Below are 18,274 nucleotides of genomic sequence, written 5' to 3' on the forward strand. Positions count from 1 at the left end.
ACAATGTCCATACCTGTTATACACTTTTAACCTTTGCAGCTGCACTTTTCAGATTTTTTCTATTTTCCTCATTTAATCAAAGTTTCCCCTTTGAAAATTTAGTGTTAGAGCTGTAGTTTTACATATTGTCCCCCTTCCAGTCATTAGTTTAAATTTAATCATGTTATGATCACTGTTGCCAAGTGGCCCCACCACCGTTACCTCTCTTACCAAATCCTGCATTCCACTAAGAATTAAATCTAAAATAGGTCCCTCTCTCGTTGGTTCCTGAACCAATTGCTTCATGAAGCAGTCATTTATTTCATCCAGGAACTTTGTCTCTAGCATGTCCTGATGTTACATTTATCCAGTCAATATTGGGGTAATTGAAATCTCCCATTATTACTGCACTGCCCAATTGTTTAGCTTCCCTGATTTCTCTTAGCATTTCATTATCTGTTGGATCATTTTGGCCAGGTGAATGGTAGTATATTCTTATTATACTCTTACCCAACACACATGGGATTTCTACCCATATAGAATCTACTGAACATTTAGTTTCTTGTATGATCTTTATCCTGTTGGACTCTATACCCTCCCGGACATAAAGTGCCACACCCCCACCAAGTTGATCCTCCCTAACATTGAGATATAATTTATACCCTGATATAGCACTGTCCCATTGGTTATCTTCCTTCCACCAGATCTCTAAGATGCCAATTATTATTCCTGCAATACACTATTACTCTCCCATCTTACTTCTTAGACTTCTCGCATTGGCATACTGTTGCATCCGTCGGTTCCAGACGTCCTCCTCCTGCGCGCCTTACCTCGTTGGCACCTCACTCTTTGCCCTCGGGAAGATTGGCTGCTAGGAACTACCATGGCTCCTGTGGTTCTAGGGGCGTGCGCGCGACGCGGCCCCTACAGAAGTACCGGCGATGGCGTGAACTTCAGGGGCGTCCCCCGAAGATGACGTCACTCGCAACTGGGATAAGAGGATTCGGCCTTTGCTAAACACGTTGAGTTAGCAAGGTTTACCTACGGACGGGTTTGCGACCTAGCTACTCTGCATCTGGACTTACCTGAGGTACCCGCTCCTCAGGGGCCTCGCTCTCTCTCTTATTTTTGCAGGTTACTGACGGAACCGGTACTTGCTTCATGAGGGCCCATGTTCCTAGAATCCTTTACAGACTGTTTATAAGAACCAGTGCTCACCTACGGCTCCTGTTCCTGCATGTACTGAAGACTCTTTGTGGCATAGAGACCATTGCAGACATCTACTATTGTGAGTGTACCATCTTGTATCCAGTATACTCTGTCTACTCACTACTTCTAGTTTCTCTCTACAAATTTGCAACCCAGAGATTATAATTCCAGTATTAGAAGTACTTCGTCCTGCCGGACACAGCAACTCACTACTGCCACCTCTGGTGGTTCAACTTCCAGTCTAATAAAGAACTATCTGTGTTTGTCTCATACTTCAGCCTGGTCGGTGGTCCCTCTCAGGATCTCCTCCTGGGAGCGCTGTCATCTGCCATTGGCCCAGGGATTCACCAATTCTACTAAGTGTTACCCCTTGGGATCCGGCACAACTCAGCACTTCGCAGACCATACCAGGCCTGGTCCAGTGCATCTCAGAGCAGCAAGAAACTTTGGGGAAACTTACTGCAGCATTTCATGGATTCGGCACAACTTTCTGCCTTGTAGGCTATACTGGGTCTAGTTCAACGCCTTTCAGAATAGCAAGAAACCTTGGAGAAACTTACTGCAGCTTTTCATCAGCTTCATATGCAGAAGGCACAAAGCACAGCTTCTATACAAGAAAACCAGTTACCAGAGGTAACTTTAAAATCAGCTGTTCCACTGGCGGCGCCTGTTCGATTCTCTGGAGAACTACAGAAGGCTCGAGGCTTCCTGAACCAGTGCAGCTTACACTTCACTCTACAACCTTCATTGTTTCCCACAAGCCTCTCTAAGACTAGCTACATTCTGTCTTATTTGGATGGGAGAGCCTTGTCGTGTGCTTCTACCTTGTGGGAACGCAAGGACCCTATCTTGCAGGACATAGAAGGATTTTTGGACTTGTGTAAATCCGTTTTTGATGACCCTGCTCGTACATCTGTTGCCGGGTTTGCTTTAGTGGACTTGATGCAATGCAACAGATCCCTGGCTGAATTTGCCATAGAATTTAAACCTCTAGCAGCAGAGCTGCGTTGGGACCCCAGATGCCTGAAGACACTCTTTTGCAGAGGCTTGGACAACCGCATAAAGGACGAGCTAGCTGCTCATCAGACACCTCACTCGTTGGAAGGATTAATATCCTTAGCCACTCGGATTGACTGTCGGCTTCGAGATAAGGTGAAGGAACTTCCTCCTAGGAGTTAACCGGGTTGAAACAGACCAGTACCCTTGCACCTCGGATGGGTCCAGCAACTCCTGCTGTTGATATCAAAGAACCGATGCAACTTGGTCATGGGCACGTGACCTCAAAGGAGAAAAGATTTTGGAAGAAACGCAGTTTATGCATGTACTGTGGTCAACCTGGCCATGATGTCTTTTCCTGCCTCATTCGTCCGGGTAATGGACGGGATGCAAGCTCGGCGGGAAAACTGTTCTTGGGCCTTACCGCATCCTCTTCTCTGCTCTCTCTCCCAGTCTCCTTGACCTATGGACCAGTCACGATTCAAACTCCTGCCCTGGTGGACTCAGGTAGGAGGTAACTTCATTAATAGACGTTTGGTGGAATAATTGAGGATCCCTCTCATCAAATTAAAAGATCCACTTCTGTTGTCTTCCATTCATGGGGAGCCCTTGCCAGGCGATGTGACTTGCGAGACCGTATCAGTTACACTTTGCACCAGAGCACTCCATACAGAAACAATCTCCTTCTTTGTACTAGAAAAGGCCATGCACCCTATCGTCCTGGGGTTACCCTGGTTGCAAGTACGCCAACCCCAATTCGACTGGGCATCTCTGGATCTCTCCCACTGGGGCCCAGAATGTCATGGGAGATGCCTTAATATCACCTGTTATAGGCACGCCTGCTACCCCAGCAGTACCGGGGTTGCCGCTTCAGAACACACCCTTCAGGGATATATTTTCCAAAGAAGTAGTTGATGTCCTTCCTCCACTAAAGTCCAACATTGAGCCACCCTCTCTCAGCTTTTGAGAGTAGAACAACTTTGGATGGCATGGAAGAAAGTCTCCAGAACGGTTTTTCCCTACCATCGGGGTTGTCAGCTGATGCAGACTTTTACTTGGAAGGAAGAGAAGACAATACTAGTTCTAGTGAAGGTTCTTCAATATATCTAGATGAGGATGATAATATACCCAGTGACTGTTCTTCAATATCCCAAGAACTGTATTCACAGCTCATCAACCTTAGAGTATTTCTGTCTCACTCATTTCACTCAGAAGGGATGTATGATGAACCACGGTGTATAATAAATCCAAGGAAGATATCCTTAGCAACCAACCAGATTGTTTCTGCTGGTGATGCTATCAATTCTCATCTAATTACAGCTACTGGAGAGTTATCTTTAGAAGTGGACTTCGGACCTTCTTCTATACCACCACTTCCACTGAATCCCTCAGTGACGTCCATAGCAGCTCCACCCATTGCTGCTGCTACCATCAAGAACACTCAGCAAGACTCTTCAAAAAAATCAAGATTCCTCCATCACCCTTGCTGAAAATGAAGTTGAACTCAAGATTAAAGAGATTTTGGATGTTCGTAACAGAGGCAAACAGTTGGAATACCTACTGTTCTGGAGGGCCTCAGCCCTGAAGTGATCACTTGGGAGCCTCAGACCAATATCTTGGATAAAGAGATGCTTCATCAGTTCCACCTTGCGCATCCTTCGAAACTTACTCCTGCTACCCGAAGAGGAAGTCACTCTTTGAAGGGGGGTACTGTTGCGTCCGTCGGTTCCCGACACCCTCCTCCTGCGCTCCTTACCTCGTTGGCGCCTCCCTCTTCGCCCGCAGGAGGATTGGCTGCTGTGAACCGCTATGGCTCCTGTGGTTCTAGGGGCGCGCGCGCGCACGGCCCCGACGGAGGTACCGGCGATGGCGCGAACTTCGGGGGCGTCCCCTGAAGATGACGTCACTCGCAACTGGATAAGAGCACTCGGCATTTGCTAAACACGTTGAATTAGCAAGGTTTACCTACGGACGGGTTTGCGACCTAGCTACTCTGCATCCGGACTTACCTGAGGTATCCGCTCCTCGGGGGCCTCGCTCTCTCTCTTATTTTTGCAGGTTACTGACGGAACCGGTACTCGCTTCATGAGGGCCCATGTTCCTAGAATCCTTTACAGACTGTTTATAAGAACCAGTGCTCGCCTACGGCTCCTGTTCCTGAATGTACTGAAGACTCTCTGTAGCATAGAGACCAATGCAGACATCTACTATTGTGAGTGTACCATCTTGTATCCAGTATACCCTGTCTACTCATTACTTCTAGTTTCTCTCTACAGCTTTGCAACCCAGAGATTATAATTCCAGTATCAGAAGGACTTCGGTCCTGCTGGACACAGTGACTCACTACTGCCATCTCTGGTGGTTCAACTTCCAGTCTAATAAAGAACTATCTGTGTTTCATACTCCAGCCTAGCCGGTAGTCCCTCTCAGGATCTCCTCCTGGGGGCGCTGTCATCTGCCATCGGCCCAGGGATTCACCAATTCTACTAATAGAGCAGTATTATCATCTGCCACTCTGTGGGAGCCAACCCACTACAGACCATTAGCTCTGCCTACGGAGTATTATAAATTGCTAGCTCCTCCCCTTGGAGGAGCAGCATAGTACACATACAGACATTTCTAAGTGTGTTTTTTGTTTGTATTAACAACTTGCTTTTCAGTTGTTAGGGAAAATTTGGAATTCTTTAGCTCAGGTGATTCTTTACTTACAGGCACATGGACTACGTTTGCTTTTATTGGAACCCCTCTGTTGGGATGCCCTAACTATCCTATTTCATTAGTATCCTTCAAAGATACATTCCTCTGAGCCATGCACTGCTGAGTGATTGTCGGCTTTCTCCTTTGTTCTAGTTTAAAAGCTGCTCTATCTTCTTTTTAAAAGTTAATGCCAGCAGCCTGGTTCCACTCTGGTTAAGGTGGAGCCCGTCCTTTCCGAAAAGTCTCTCCCTTCCCCAAAAGGTTGTCCAGTTCCATACAAAACTGAATCCCTCTTCCCTGCACCATCATCTCATCCACACATTGAGTCTCTGAAGATCTCCCTGCCTCTAGGGACCTTCACAAGGAACAGGGAGCATTTCAGAGAATGACACCCTGGAGGTTCTGGAATTCAGCTTTCTACCTAAAATCCTAAATTTGGCTTCCAGAACGTCCATCCCACATTTTCTATGTTGTTGGTGCCCACATGTACCACGACAGCTGGCTCCTCCCCAGCATGTCTATTGTCCTATCTAGGTGAAGTGTGAGGTCTGCCACCTTTGCACCATGCAGGCAAGTTACCAGGCGGTCCCCACGTCCACAGCCACCCAGCTATCTACATTTCTAATAATCAAATCACCAACTATGATGACCGACCTAACCCTTTCCTCCTGGTCAGTAGCTCTGGGAGACTTGTCTTCAGTGCGAGAGGACAAAGCAGCACCTGGAGAGCAGGTCCTTGCTACAGGATCACTTCCTGCTACTCTATGGTGATTCTATCCAACCAGGAGACCTTTCTGATCCAAGGCATTACTGGGGCTGCCAGACTGGAATTGGGACTTGGCTACTATGTCCCTGAAGGTCTCATCAATATACCTCTCTGTTTGCCTCAGCTCCTCTAGGTCTGCCACTCTAGCATACAGAGATCAAACTTGTTCTCTGAGAGCCAGGATCTCTTTTGCACCGGGTGCACACATACAATCTCTCACCAGCAGGTAAAATTCATACATGTGACATTCAATGCAAAAGACTTGAAAGCCCCTCTCTTGCTGCTGGACTGCTGCCTTCATCTTAATTTTGTTGAGTTCCTAGTTAGGTTAGGTTGCTAAGGGAGTTGGAATAAAGTACTTTAAATTTATATGTGTATTCACTAATTAATCTTGCTAGTGACCTACAAGGGGATGATTTTAAAACTGTCAATAAGGACTGGTGCAATAGTATGATTTAGATAAGAGCCTGATTGATTTTTAATAAAGTATCTCTTGCCTAAAAATCAAGGTTGAGCTAGGGGTGGGTGGGAGGGAAAGACAGACACTAGAACTAACTTCCTCTGGCTTGCTTATTATCTCAGACACACACAAACTTTAAAGAATATATCCCACTATTTCACCTCTCTTCAAAATTTTTTAAGTCCTAAGATTCCCAAAGCTATAGTTTCCAATCCTCTTCAACCACCGTTAAGTTGATCTTCACTCAAAAGATTGAGAGGTCATGCATCTCCGGTCCTCTTCTACTGCAAAGGGTGCGGGGCTTCTGGAAGCTGGGGCTGTGGAGTTCTAAGCCTGGATCGCTCGCTGTAAAACTTTCAGAAATGGTCTTAAGGCCTTTCTTCTGCAGCAGATCTCTCAAATTTATTGACTTTATTGATCAGTGACTTATATGTAGGCAAGATGTCGATATGTGGTGATATAATATCCCTGTTGCTTAGTGGGTTTATAATATATATGTATATGCTTTATTTGTTATATGTACATATTCTTAGTTTTATGTATGTTTTATTGTACATCACTTTGACCTTTATGTGTGAAGTATTTAATAAATTTTATTAAATGAAAATGCTGTGACCTCTGGAGTCCTCTCCCAGGGAATGCTGAGAACAGTATGCAGATGAGCCTTCCGGCCCTCTTCTACGGCACCTTCATCCTGTATGCCACCATTTCTTCAGAAATATTTCCAAATGTATCTAGTTTTATATGTTTATAAGAATATCTTATCATACAAACTGAATTTATTCTGTTGGCAGGGGATTCTATGTCATTTTACCTATCAAGCTCAAACTGACACCCACCTTGAATTCTTGATTTAATTTTGTGTGTGCGTTTTCTTTCTTCTCTTGCCTTTATTACTCTTATCCTGGTCATGTGTAATAGTGCATGAAAGTTTGTGGGTATATGCTTGCAGTAACCCATGGCCTGGGTTCCCTGTAATGTAAAGATGTGTAGACATGTGCCTTCAGACATAAAAGACTCCAGAATTATGATGTAGACTGTAATAATAAAGAACAAAGCAGTGTCAGTTTATGGGATTGTTTTGACATAAACCACATTTTGACCACCAATAATTGTTTTTCCTGACCAGTTTATAAAATGTTATAAATGTCTTTTTTTTATTTTTAGGGTATCGGACAAACTGACTTTGAAGCAGAATCCTCAGATCCTCCTGGATGTAAATGGCACTCCCCCCAGCCTTCTGAACTTGGAGAATGGATCCCTCTTGTCTCTTAGTCAGCTGGATCCTGCTTTTTTACAGATCAAGAGTCAATTGGAGAATGTCACCTGGCAATTTGGAGGGAGTCAAACATTCACCAAAGTTCAGCTCAAAGGCCCTCGGAGACATGTTCTTCTGATGGCAACCACTCGCACTGGCTCCTCCTTTGTGGGTGAATTCTTCAATCAACAGGGCAACATCTTCTACCTCTTTGAGCCACTGTGGCACATTGAGAGGAAGGTGTCATTTGTGTCTGGTGGTGCCAGTGCAATGGGATCTGCCATTGTCTACCGAGATGTCCTGCAGCAATTGCTTCTCTGTAACCTTCATACCTTGGAGAATTTCATTGCCCCACCTCCTGAAAATCACCTAACTCGATTCATGTTCCGACGAGGCTCCAGCCGATCTCTGTGTGAGGACCCTGTCTGTACCCCATTTGTCAAGAAGGTCTTTGAAAAATATCACTGCAAGAACCGGCGGTGTGGCCCCCTGAATATGACGCTAGCGGTGGAGGCCTGCCTGCAAAAGGAACACGTGGCAGTGAAAGCAGTACGAATCCGTCAGCTGGAATTTCTACGTCCTCTTGTAGAGGATCCACGGCTGGACATGAGGATCATCCAACTGGTCCGTGACCCCAGAGCAGTGCTGGCCTCCCGCATGGTTGCCTTCTCTGTCAAGTATGAGAACTGGAAGAAGTGGGCAGTGGAAAGTGCAGCACCCATTGATGATGAGATTCAGAAACTGAAGGGGAACTGTGAAAGCATCCGAATCTCAGCAGAGCTGGGATTGAAACAGCCAGCATGGTTACGGGGACGTTACATGCTTATCCGCTATGAGGATATTGCCAGATTCCCGCTCCAGAAGGCAAAAGAAATGTACAACTTTGCTGGCATTAGCATTACACCACAAGTGGAGGAGTGGATTGCCAAGAATACGCAGGCCCCCCAGGACAACAGTGGCATCTACTCCACCCAGAAAAATTCCTCGGTACAGTTTGAAAAATGGCGCTTCAGTATTCCCTTTAAGCTGGCTCAGGTGGTTCAGAATGTCTGTGAACCAGCCATGAGCCTGTTTGGATACAAACTGGCTAGTGACCCCGAGACCTTGACGAACCATTCCATTAGCTTGCTAGAGGAGCAAGAAAACTTCCGCATCATGTAATTCAGGGTTTCATTTTATTTAACTGAAAGAGTGGAGAAATAAAAGAATAAGAATGGGTGACCTTGTGCCCGTTGAGCCACATCCCACTCCGTAAAAAAAAACAAAACCAAAACCTGTTTACAGTTTTTCTTGAGTTGTGTCTTAAATCCAGATGCTTATCTGGCACTCCAGGTTAGAGAGGGGAGGATGCGGTTGCTTTATAATCAAGGCTGTCACTGTATGTAGGTGCTTCTTGTAGAGGAACATACAGGGAAAGTAAACACACTCTTGCTTCCTTCACTTCTCCCTGTGAAGTATCTCTCCAAACACAAGAAGCACCGTTCTGTGACTGATGGGAAAATCTATGCACTAAATGAACACAAAGAAGACTCTGTGTTCCGGGGGCTTGAACCCTCATCTGTAAATATGCTGCACACTTAAATTTTAATGTTCAACCCCAGCAATACAAGCTTTGCTTTTAAAGTTGTTTTCATGATGGTTGCCTAACAAGAGGTGGGGGGAAGAGCGGCATGTCTTTTGGTTTCTGTTTGCATGACTTTGCGGAAACATACAAATGTGAGAGAGTCATCCCAGCTGGTGATTGGGAGTCATTGCTGTCTCCAGGCGTCCGTAGTTCATCTGATCCCAGACACTGGATGTGTTGTACAGATGTTTCTGTTGATTCTTATGAAACCTGATGAGCTAAGGTTCAGCTTGAGGCAGGCAGCAGTGCTCTCCAGCTTTTATTGCACTTGAGAAAGAGCAAACGTTATTGCAGAGTGATCTGAAACAAGAAAAATAATGAGCCAGGGGAGACATGGGTAATGGGTTACAACCCATCCAGCATGTCTTCCTGCCCCTTCTTTGTTTTGTCTTCATTTACCAAATGGCACCAGAGCCAGCAGCAAGAAGAAAGAAATAGTGCATGTAAAAAGAAATAGTGCTTAATAGAAGCAGCATATAAACCCCCCCACTGACTCCTGGGGCTTTGAGGGGACCATCAATTTGTTGTTCTAATTTATTCTTGCACTCCATACACTGAGTGCAGGCCTTGGACATGTCTCCTTATTTCAGGGGATTATGAATGAATCCTAGTCTGAATTTTTATTTCTGTTATGTTTTTCTTTTAAACTTTGAAAAGTGCTGATTGGAAGTGTGCCCAGTCCTCTTGCACAAGGAAGGGTAAATGTGCACTGTTGTTTGTTAGCCGAGGTAAAACTTGGTGGGGAAGGCGAGGGAGGGGAACGTGTAGAGGAAAGCAGGGGAGCATGAATTTCTCCAGCCTAAAGGATGGCCATGATCAACAAGATAAGCAAGTCTAGCAAATTGGGTACCAGGACCAGTGGGCACTCAGTGAGGGATGGGGGGGGCGTGGTAAGGAAGATGCTCTGGGCCACTGCACGTTTACTCGCTCCTCATGCATTGCGTAGATGTGCTAAGCAGGTGCTCACCCGGTCTGAACTAGTGATGTGCAGTTGTTTAAAATAACCCCCCCCCCCAAGTCCTTTCTAATCTGAAAAACGACAGAAAAAAAATGTTAATTTCTGGGTTTGCATTTTAGCATACTTTAAACCTATGAAATTAAACCAGAAAAAAAAAAGGGTAACAAGAGGAAACAAAACTTTATTTTTTTTTTGCCCCTCATGCACCCTTGCTAGCCTGAACCTCTAGTTTCTGAACTCCCGTGAGGGGCCGGCGTGGCATTACACCTTGGAGCCTCAAGCAGCACGCTTGTTAAGACTGAATTTCTTGATAACAGTTTCGGGACTGCAGTCATGTACTAGGAAAGCAGTCTTCCTCGCTCTTCTGTTTTAATTTAATTTTTTTTTTTCTGGCCGATCACATTGCTTGTGAGAGTTTTTAATGGGATAGATGGTTTAATATTGTCATTATGAGGTAAATTTATTTATTTATTTTATAAGAAGAGAAAAAAAACTATATGTGCAGGGAATCTGAGCTGTACCAAAAAGACGGAAAGGGTGGGGGGTGGAATGGCAGCTGTTGTCAATGTGCCAGATTTTGGTGTCTGAGCTTTTATTTCCAGTGTTTGTGAAGGTTATTCTTTTTCAGCTTTTTCTTAGTTGATTAAATAGAAAAGTCGAGTTTAAACATAATTTGTAATTTAAGGAGGAACTGTATAGAGAATCAGTACAAAAGTGTCTTGTAGTAGCTTAGTCAGTAATCTTGATGGCCTTAATTCTGTGAAGTTTGGTGTTGTTTTCGCAGAAATATCTTGCACAGGATCAAATCTTCATGAGAAACAGCCAAAACAGTCCCTGAGCTGGGCCAAGTATCTTTTCTGCAGCGACAGAAAAAGATGCAATGGCCCAAGTGCCTCCAAATATTCAGGAATTACTGAGGCCCAGGATCTTTGGGAAATGATGTGGACATCACTGATAGCAAGGATGATTGGGGGGGGGGGGGGGTATTTAGAGAAAATGAGTTTGCAGATTCTAATTTCAGACTTATCTGTGTTTAGTTCATGGAGTTTATATCAGGAAGAAGTGACTGAAATGGACAGATGCTCCATGTGCGTGTAAATTTCTTGTTTTAAGTGTGAAAACTCTAGGAGAGGCTGAAAAACAAACAAAAAAAAGTGTTGATGATTTTACCGTCTCCCTCCTAAAAACAAATTTCTGGGCATTTCGCTGAGGTAATGGGATATCCGTAGAGCCCCTGGAAAAGCACAGGAACAAGAAAAAAAAAAAAAAAAGCAAACAAATCTTCAATTTTTCAGGTGTCCGGGCAATGCAATGACTTTGCCTCATTTTCTGCAGTGTCTTGCCTTTTTCCGTATTTGCTCCGGGGCAGTTTGCTTTCTCTAGTAGCCGGCTTAGCCTATCTGTCCTCACAGCTGCTGCTGCTAAGCAGCTAAAACAATTATTTGGAAGATAAGACCCTCAGGTGTGAGGCGATAGTGCACAGCACTTCCAACACCAGGGCACAGAGAAATTCTGTAAGAGAACAACAAAAAAAAAAAAGTATGTGTCAGCAATTCTCAGCCAGGCTACACGCTCATCTGATAGCTTCCCTTCAGCTGGCACTGCTCGTCCCCAACTCCTCTTCTTTTCTGCCTCCTTTTACCCTTCTCTTAAGCCCATTTCCTCTTCCCATCTCCTTTTGCTTTCTGTTACTCTTATTTATTTATTTTTTATTTATTTGCTTTTATATACCAACATTCGTTTGCGTACATCACATCGGTTCACAAAACAACAATTGGAATAGTATGACAAGAGGTCGTACTATTTTACATTTAACATAAACTAGTTGGAACTAAGTATACATAGAAACGAGAAATTAGGAACGAACTTTAATAAACGAGTGGCGGTAAGCCTTGAGGGGGCACATGTATCCAGTATATACAATTAGGCAGGAGAGACCGTGGGTGTTAAAGGGGGTGGGGGTGTTGGTAGGCGTTTAGGAATAACCAGGTTTTCAATTTCTTTTTGAAAGAGTGGATGGAGGGTTCCAGTCTGAGTTGGGGGGGGAAGCTTGTTCCAGAGGGTGGGGCCAGCTACAGAGAAAGTGTGTTGTCTGGTGGAGGAAAGGTGTGCTAGTTTGGGGGGAGGGATGATAAGAAGGCCTGTGTTTTGAGATCGCAGATTTTTCTGGCTGTGGAGTAGTTGGGGAGGGTCATTGGTCCACTTGATGTTTTGGTTGTTGATGGTTTTATGAAGTAAGGTGAGAATTTTGTATTGTGACCGGTGTGGAATGGGGAGCCAGTGGAGTTCTTTTAGTATAGGAGTGATGTGTGCTGAGCGGTTGATGTTTGTGAGTGATCTGGCTGCTGCGTTTTGTAGCAGCTGGAGGGGTCAATGTGGAGGCAGGCAGTCCAGTGAGGAGGGAGTTACAGTAGTCTAACTTGGAAAGTATGAGGGATTGTAGGACAGTGCGGTAATCGTGGTGGAAGAGGAGAGGTTTGAGTTTTTTGAGGACTTGTAGCCTGTAGAAGCCCTCTTTGATTGTCCTGCTGATGTGTTTTTTCATATTGAGATCCGAGTCTAGGGTGAAGCCAAGATCTCTGACCTCATTGGTGAGGGAGGTGTGTGGTTGGCTGGAGGAGGAGTCACTGTCGGTTCTAGTAGAGGGTTTGTTAGTTATGTGTAGTATTTCAGTTTTTTTGTGGTTGAGGCTGAGGGAGATCTGCGAGAGGAGGTTCTTTATTTGGGTGGCAAGAGTGTCCCAGTGCGATGGTGTTGGTTAAGCTTTCTTTGATGGGGAGGAGAATCTGGACGTCATCTGCGTAGATGTAGAAAATGAGGTTCAGGCTGGTGAGGAATTTACAGAGCGGGAGCATGTATATATTGAACAGGGTTGATGAGAGGGAGGATCCCTTGGGGAACTCCGTGAGGAAGTGGGTATTGGTCAGATTGGCAGCTGTTAAGTTGAACTTTGTAGGAACGGTTGGAGAGGTAAGATTGAAACCAGTTGAGGGTGTTTTCTCTTAGGCCGATCTCCTCCAGTCGTGTCATGAAAATGTCATGGTTTACGGTGTCAAAGGTGGCAGAGATGTCCAGTAGGATGAGTAAGTAGGAGCGACCAGCGTCTATGCCTCTCAGGGCTGTGTCTGTGAGAGATAATAGGAGGGTCTCGGTGCTTAGGGACTTTCAGAAGCCGTGTTGGTTGAGGAACATGAGGTTGTGATTTTCTAGGTACTTGTCGTTTCTGTCATTTGGGCCTTCTCGCAGCAGCCCTTCCTTGTTGATTGGTAACATGAAATTAGACTCTCGGCCACCCCGCAGCTCCTCTCGCACATTTAGCAGCAGCAGCAGCAGCAAAATGTGCCTTCTCGCTTGATTGTAGACGTTGCGCAACCATGGCCGGCCTTTCTGCTTGCTCCTTCTTTCTGCTCCAGCCCAAGCGGCGTAATAACTCCTCTCTGAAGTGTCACTGGACTGCGGTCATCTTTGTAGCAGCTGGGGACGGAGAGGAAAGGTTTTTTTTTTTGCCAAGTCCAGACCCTGCCGCCGTAGGCCTTGCACGGACCCTGCTCCCGCTTTTGCTTCCATACCTGTATTTCAAGGCCCTGCGCCCTGTAAGCTGGGAGGGGAGGCCAGGAAGCCTGGGCTCCGCTTAATTTCTAGGGGATGTGCTGTCACTTTTAAATAACCAGGAAATGTCGACAATTTTTGTTGTTTCATTTTGTGTTTTTTTCCCATCCGAAATGACAGAATTACCCCCTCCTCACGTATAATTCTTCTCCTTTCTGCATTTTAACATGTGGAAAAACTATTTAGCACACACTAAATCACAGAAACAAAACGAAACAAAATCCCAAATGTTTTTCCCCATGCAGCCCCCTATTTATTTCTCTCTCCTGCGATGGCACAGCAGACAGCTGAGGGTAATCTCTCCCTCTGTCCTGCTACTGCGCTCTAGGGATGGAGGGGGGGGAGGGGGTAAAGGGCAGCGTGCAAGAGAGACCCCGCTCACAGCTGCAGGAGAGGAAAATAAAGTGAGGACTGGACTGCTGGGCTCCTGAAGCCCTGCCCTTTGGTGGGGATGCCGGGACCAATTCATGCCTTCCCCTCCTCCAAGTGCAAACTGCCTGGCTCTATAAATCCCCGCACTTCTTCTGCACGGCTCTAGACCTGCATCTCCTTTTTCTCACGTGTAAAATGCATAAGCCCCTAGCATCTCTAAACCCAAGGTTGGATCATCTCTTCAGGTTAGGATTAAGAAGCTTTGCTGAAGAAAAGGGCAATACATGCAGAATTTAGGGCATGGGGGACAAAGAAAAAATAAAAATTGATCCTTATTTCTTGGCTGATATCAAAATTGACTTTTCGTGACTTTTAGCCTATTGGAGATCCACCCACACTACTGGAAATCTACAATAATCATTCCAGGATTTCAGACAAGAGATTGTTGCTTATCTCCAGGGTTCTGGCCTTGCCTAGGAGGCAGAGAGGAGTGGATATGAAAGGGGCGACAGGAAAAAGCTGACACACAGAATTTGTCCAAGGGTGGGGGTTGGGCAGATGTGCCTGGAGATGGAAGGGGGCTTTGTTTGTTTTGTGGTAACAACAGGCAGCTTACAGCTTTAAAAAAAAATGTAGCAAAACCAAAAGAAATGAAAAAAAGAAAAGCATATTGCCTTGTTTTGTGCTATTTTGGAGAGATGGTAGGCTAGCAAAATGCATTATGTACACCAGCTAATGCGACTTGCTACTTTTGGTTAGGATTATCCACCAAAACCTACTGACTCTTTTCTCAGCTTTGATGCAGGGCCGGTGCATCCCGTTAGGTGAACCAGGCAGTCGCCTAGGGTACCAGCCATTAGGGAGCACCAAAGAACAGCCATGTGGGGCTGTGAGCGGAGCCTATTCCCCGCTCGCGGCAAAGAGGAGTAGAGATTCGGCAGGCCGCAAGCGGCGCCCAATCTGCTCGCAGCCCAGAGAAATACACACTCGGCGGGCGCGAATGAGGTAGGAGTCAGGTCTGAGACGGGGGGGGGGGGGGGGGTGGGCGTGTAATCGGGGAGGGGTGTGGGCGTGAACGAGGGGGGGGGGGTGTTTCCTAAAACCCTTGCATCAGCCCTGCTTTGATGGTCACATCCTCAGAGGAGAGGGTGCTGGTTGTTTCCACAAATACACTGTTCAAATGGTTTTTGATGACAGAAGTCAATATGTGGAAAGTTTTACTTGACGTATTTAATTAAAACAAGCTCATGCAGAACAGCTCTGGTGTCTTGTTTCTTTTGCCTTTCTGTTTTCAGTGTGAGCCTGCTGGAAGTAAAACACAGCTCAGCTTCCATATTCCAACACTGGGTGACTGCCGCATTGTGCAAAGCAGCTTCAGGCAATCTTTCTACGGACATTGTGCACACCAGAGTTTTTTTTCTTAAATGTATTTCTTTTAGCTGTTTTCCTTTTGTAATGTTTCTGGTGAATTTAATGTCAGTGAAAAGCACCAGATTTGACATCACTGAAATATTTAATTGATCTCAAAAGATTTAAGGCTGCTTCTCCGGCTCTTTAAAGAAGCCTCCTAAAGCAATGTCCAACATACAAATAATACTAAAGCTGTACCAACATATCAATCTCCAATGTACAGAAAAGTCATGATGCAAATAGAAATTATGCAGGTTTCCTTCTCATCTTTCAAGGTCTGAAGGGGCCAATTCAAACAGAGGGGAGCTGGGGTTTTCATGATCTTTTACTTCTGATTTTCTCTCCTGAAGCTTCCCGTTTAGGTACCAGTTTAGAAAAGATCTAAAAGTGCACTTAACTCTGTGAGGCTTTCAGTTAGCCAGAAGGTCATCCATTTTTCTGTTTCCTTAGCTGTTAAGTTTTGGTCTGGTTATGTATACTATTTTATGTTTGTTTTATATATTTATTTATTGTGTTTTATTTGGTGGTGTTGATGTATGGTTCTTGTTTGTATATTATTTTATAAATGTCTGACGGTACCCCATAGAGTGTGAGCAATAAATCCTTTTAAATGAATGAATGAATGAATGAATGAATGAATGAATAAAAGAAGTGCTAGGACCAATGGTTGAGAGTAAGGCAAAGATCTTCCTCTGAGGCTGGTTACTCAGTTCATCGTTTGTCAAAGGGCAGGGAAGGGGTACTTGACTAGAGCTGGAAATGCAGCTGACTTGATTTTAGAAAGATAATGGATTGTGTCAATCCATTGAGCAATGTGGCTGTCCCAGACCTCATACTTTTTGGCAGAATTCCAACCCTTTTTTTCCCCTTGTTGAAATAAATAGATTCAGAATTTATTTATTAGCCCTCCAACTTCATTTTAAACTGCTTAACTCAAAGGTAAAATGTTTCTGGAAGGGTGTATAGTATTAACATAAATAAAGCACTATGTATAGTGCTTTAGAAGGAGGAAATAATGTTTTAATTGAAAATAATTGTCTCCTTAGTTCTAAAACTTTCTTTCTACTTAGTATGCCCAGTTCTCTCTTTCACCTTTCTGAAACGAAGATGCCTCCTGATAAATCAGCAAAAGGGTTGGAGGATCACCAGGGAGGTAATGAATGCCAGGTATTAAGAACATAAGAACATGCCATACTGTTTCTCAAACTCTTGCTTTTAAGGCAGGGGTTGCAGACACAAAATTGTGTGGGCATTGTGACGTAACTGAGGGTACTCTTACTCATATGTGTTGGTCTTATTCAAAGATTCAGTCCTTGTGATTGAATGTTTCTAAATATGTGTCCAAAGTTTTGGGTTATGCGATTCCACACACCCCTGAAGTTTTGTGGATTTGAGTGATTTCCTGCTTTTCTTTTTTTGCTCAGAGGAGGACCGGTTATTTGTCCGGAAAGCAGGGGTTTTGGGCAAAAGAACCATTCTGTTCAATTGGAGGGGAGACAATTGGCCTTTGTTGTGGCAATGGAACAACCTCTTGCATGATATGATGCAGATGGAGCACTTGGCCTCCCACACTACTTTTCAATGCAGGCAAAGATTTCTAAATATTTGGGAGAAATGTATCCAAACCTTACCTCACAAGGCTAGGAGACTGATTTTAAATACTGGTGTTTGAACTATATAGCTGTTTACACTGTTAGCAATATATTACTGTATTCTTTAAACTGAGACTTCTGTCCCTTTATGCTTCTCTGGTGGGAGGGAGAAGTTGTGGGGGATATACTGTATTGTTGTTTAAGTAATATTTGTACTTTGCAAAGTACCCTGGTACATAAGAGCCAAAGTACGGGAAAGCTTTGTCTGTAATGATTTTCTGTTATAGTTAGTGAGGTTTGGGTCGAACCGTGGACACTGTGGCAGCTGACCACGCCCACGGGGGGAAGTCCCGTGAGGGGCCACAGGTCAGGCTCAGCTCTGGACACACAAACACACAGCTCGATCCAGTAAAGTCCGTGGGAGAGCGGACTAACGCCCGCTCTCCCGGCGCGCACCGGCCTCTCGCCGGTGCGCGCGATCCAGTATTTAAATTAGGCGACGCGGTGCAAACGAGGAAAAGGAGGCGCTAGGGACACTAGCGCGTCCCTAGCGCCTCCTTTTGGCCTGGAGCGGCGGCTGTCAGCGGGTTTGACAGCCGACGCTCAATTTTGCCGGCGTCGGTTCTCGAGCCCGCTGACAGCCACGGGCTCGGAAACCGGACGCCGGCAAAATTGAGCGTCCGGTTTTCGGCCCGACAGCCGCGGGCCAAATTCAAAAATTATTTTTTATTTTTTTTTACTTTTTTTTACTTTTGGGGACCTCCGACTTAATATCGCCATGATATTAAGTCGGAGGGTGCACAGAAAAGCAGTTTTTACTGCTTTTCTGTGCACTTCCCTGGCGCCGGAAGAAATTAGCGCCGACCTTTGGGCGGCGCTAATTTCTTAGAGTAAAATGTGCGGCTTGGCTGCACATTTTACTTACTGGATCGCTCGGGAATACCTAATAGGGCCATCAACATGCATTTGCATGTTGAGGGAGCTATTAGGTGCCGCGGGTGGGCCGCGTGTTTTCCTCCCCTTACTGAATAAGGGGTAAGGGAAAACACGCGTCCAGAGCAGGGTGACAGTGCGCTCCGACGGAGCACACTTTACTGGATCGACCTGACAGATAGTTCTTTATTTAGACAGTTTGAGAAGCCACCAGAGGTGGCAGTAGTGAGTTGAAGATGTAGCCCTGCTGGGCTAGTATTCCCCAAGGTGCTGGAACAGCGGTCTTCTCTGGTAGCAGAGCTGTAGTGGAGAGAACTGAGAAAGTGAGTACAATAGAACATTCACAGAGTCCCAAGTATGGAGAAGCCCCGAGATAGGGAGAGCTGGCCCTCGAGGACTGAGTAGAGAGAC

General features: G+C 45.2%; 1 protein-coding gene across 6 annotated transcripts in view; it reads left to right on the top strand.

Moving 5' to 3' along the window:
• The window catches only part of CHST3 (carbohydrate sulfotransferase 3), a 151,109-nt gene extending 139,891 nt beyond the window's left edge, over positions 1 to 11,218 (top strand). For all 6 annotated transcript variants that reach the window (XM_029609277.1, XM_029609278.1, XM_029609283.1 and 3 more), the window contains one exon: positions 7,275 to 11,218. In XM_029609277.1, coding sequence (XP_029465137.1) covers positions 7,275 to 8,526 — 1,252 coding nt within the window. In that variant the 3' untranslated portion in view covers positions 8,527 to 11,218. The remainder of the gene's footprint in view (positions 1 to 7,274) is intronic.
• Positions 11,219 to 18,274: the final 7,056 nt, after the last annotated feature.

Source organism: Rhinatrema bivittatum, chromosome 7, assembly GCF_901001135.1.
Source record: "Rhinatrema bivittatum chromosome 7, aRhiBiv1.1, whole genome shotgun sequence".
In the NCBI taxonomy this organism is placed as follows: Eukaryota; Metazoa; Chordata; class Amphibia; order Gymnophiona; family Rhinatrematidae; genus Rhinatrema; species Rhinatrema bivittatum.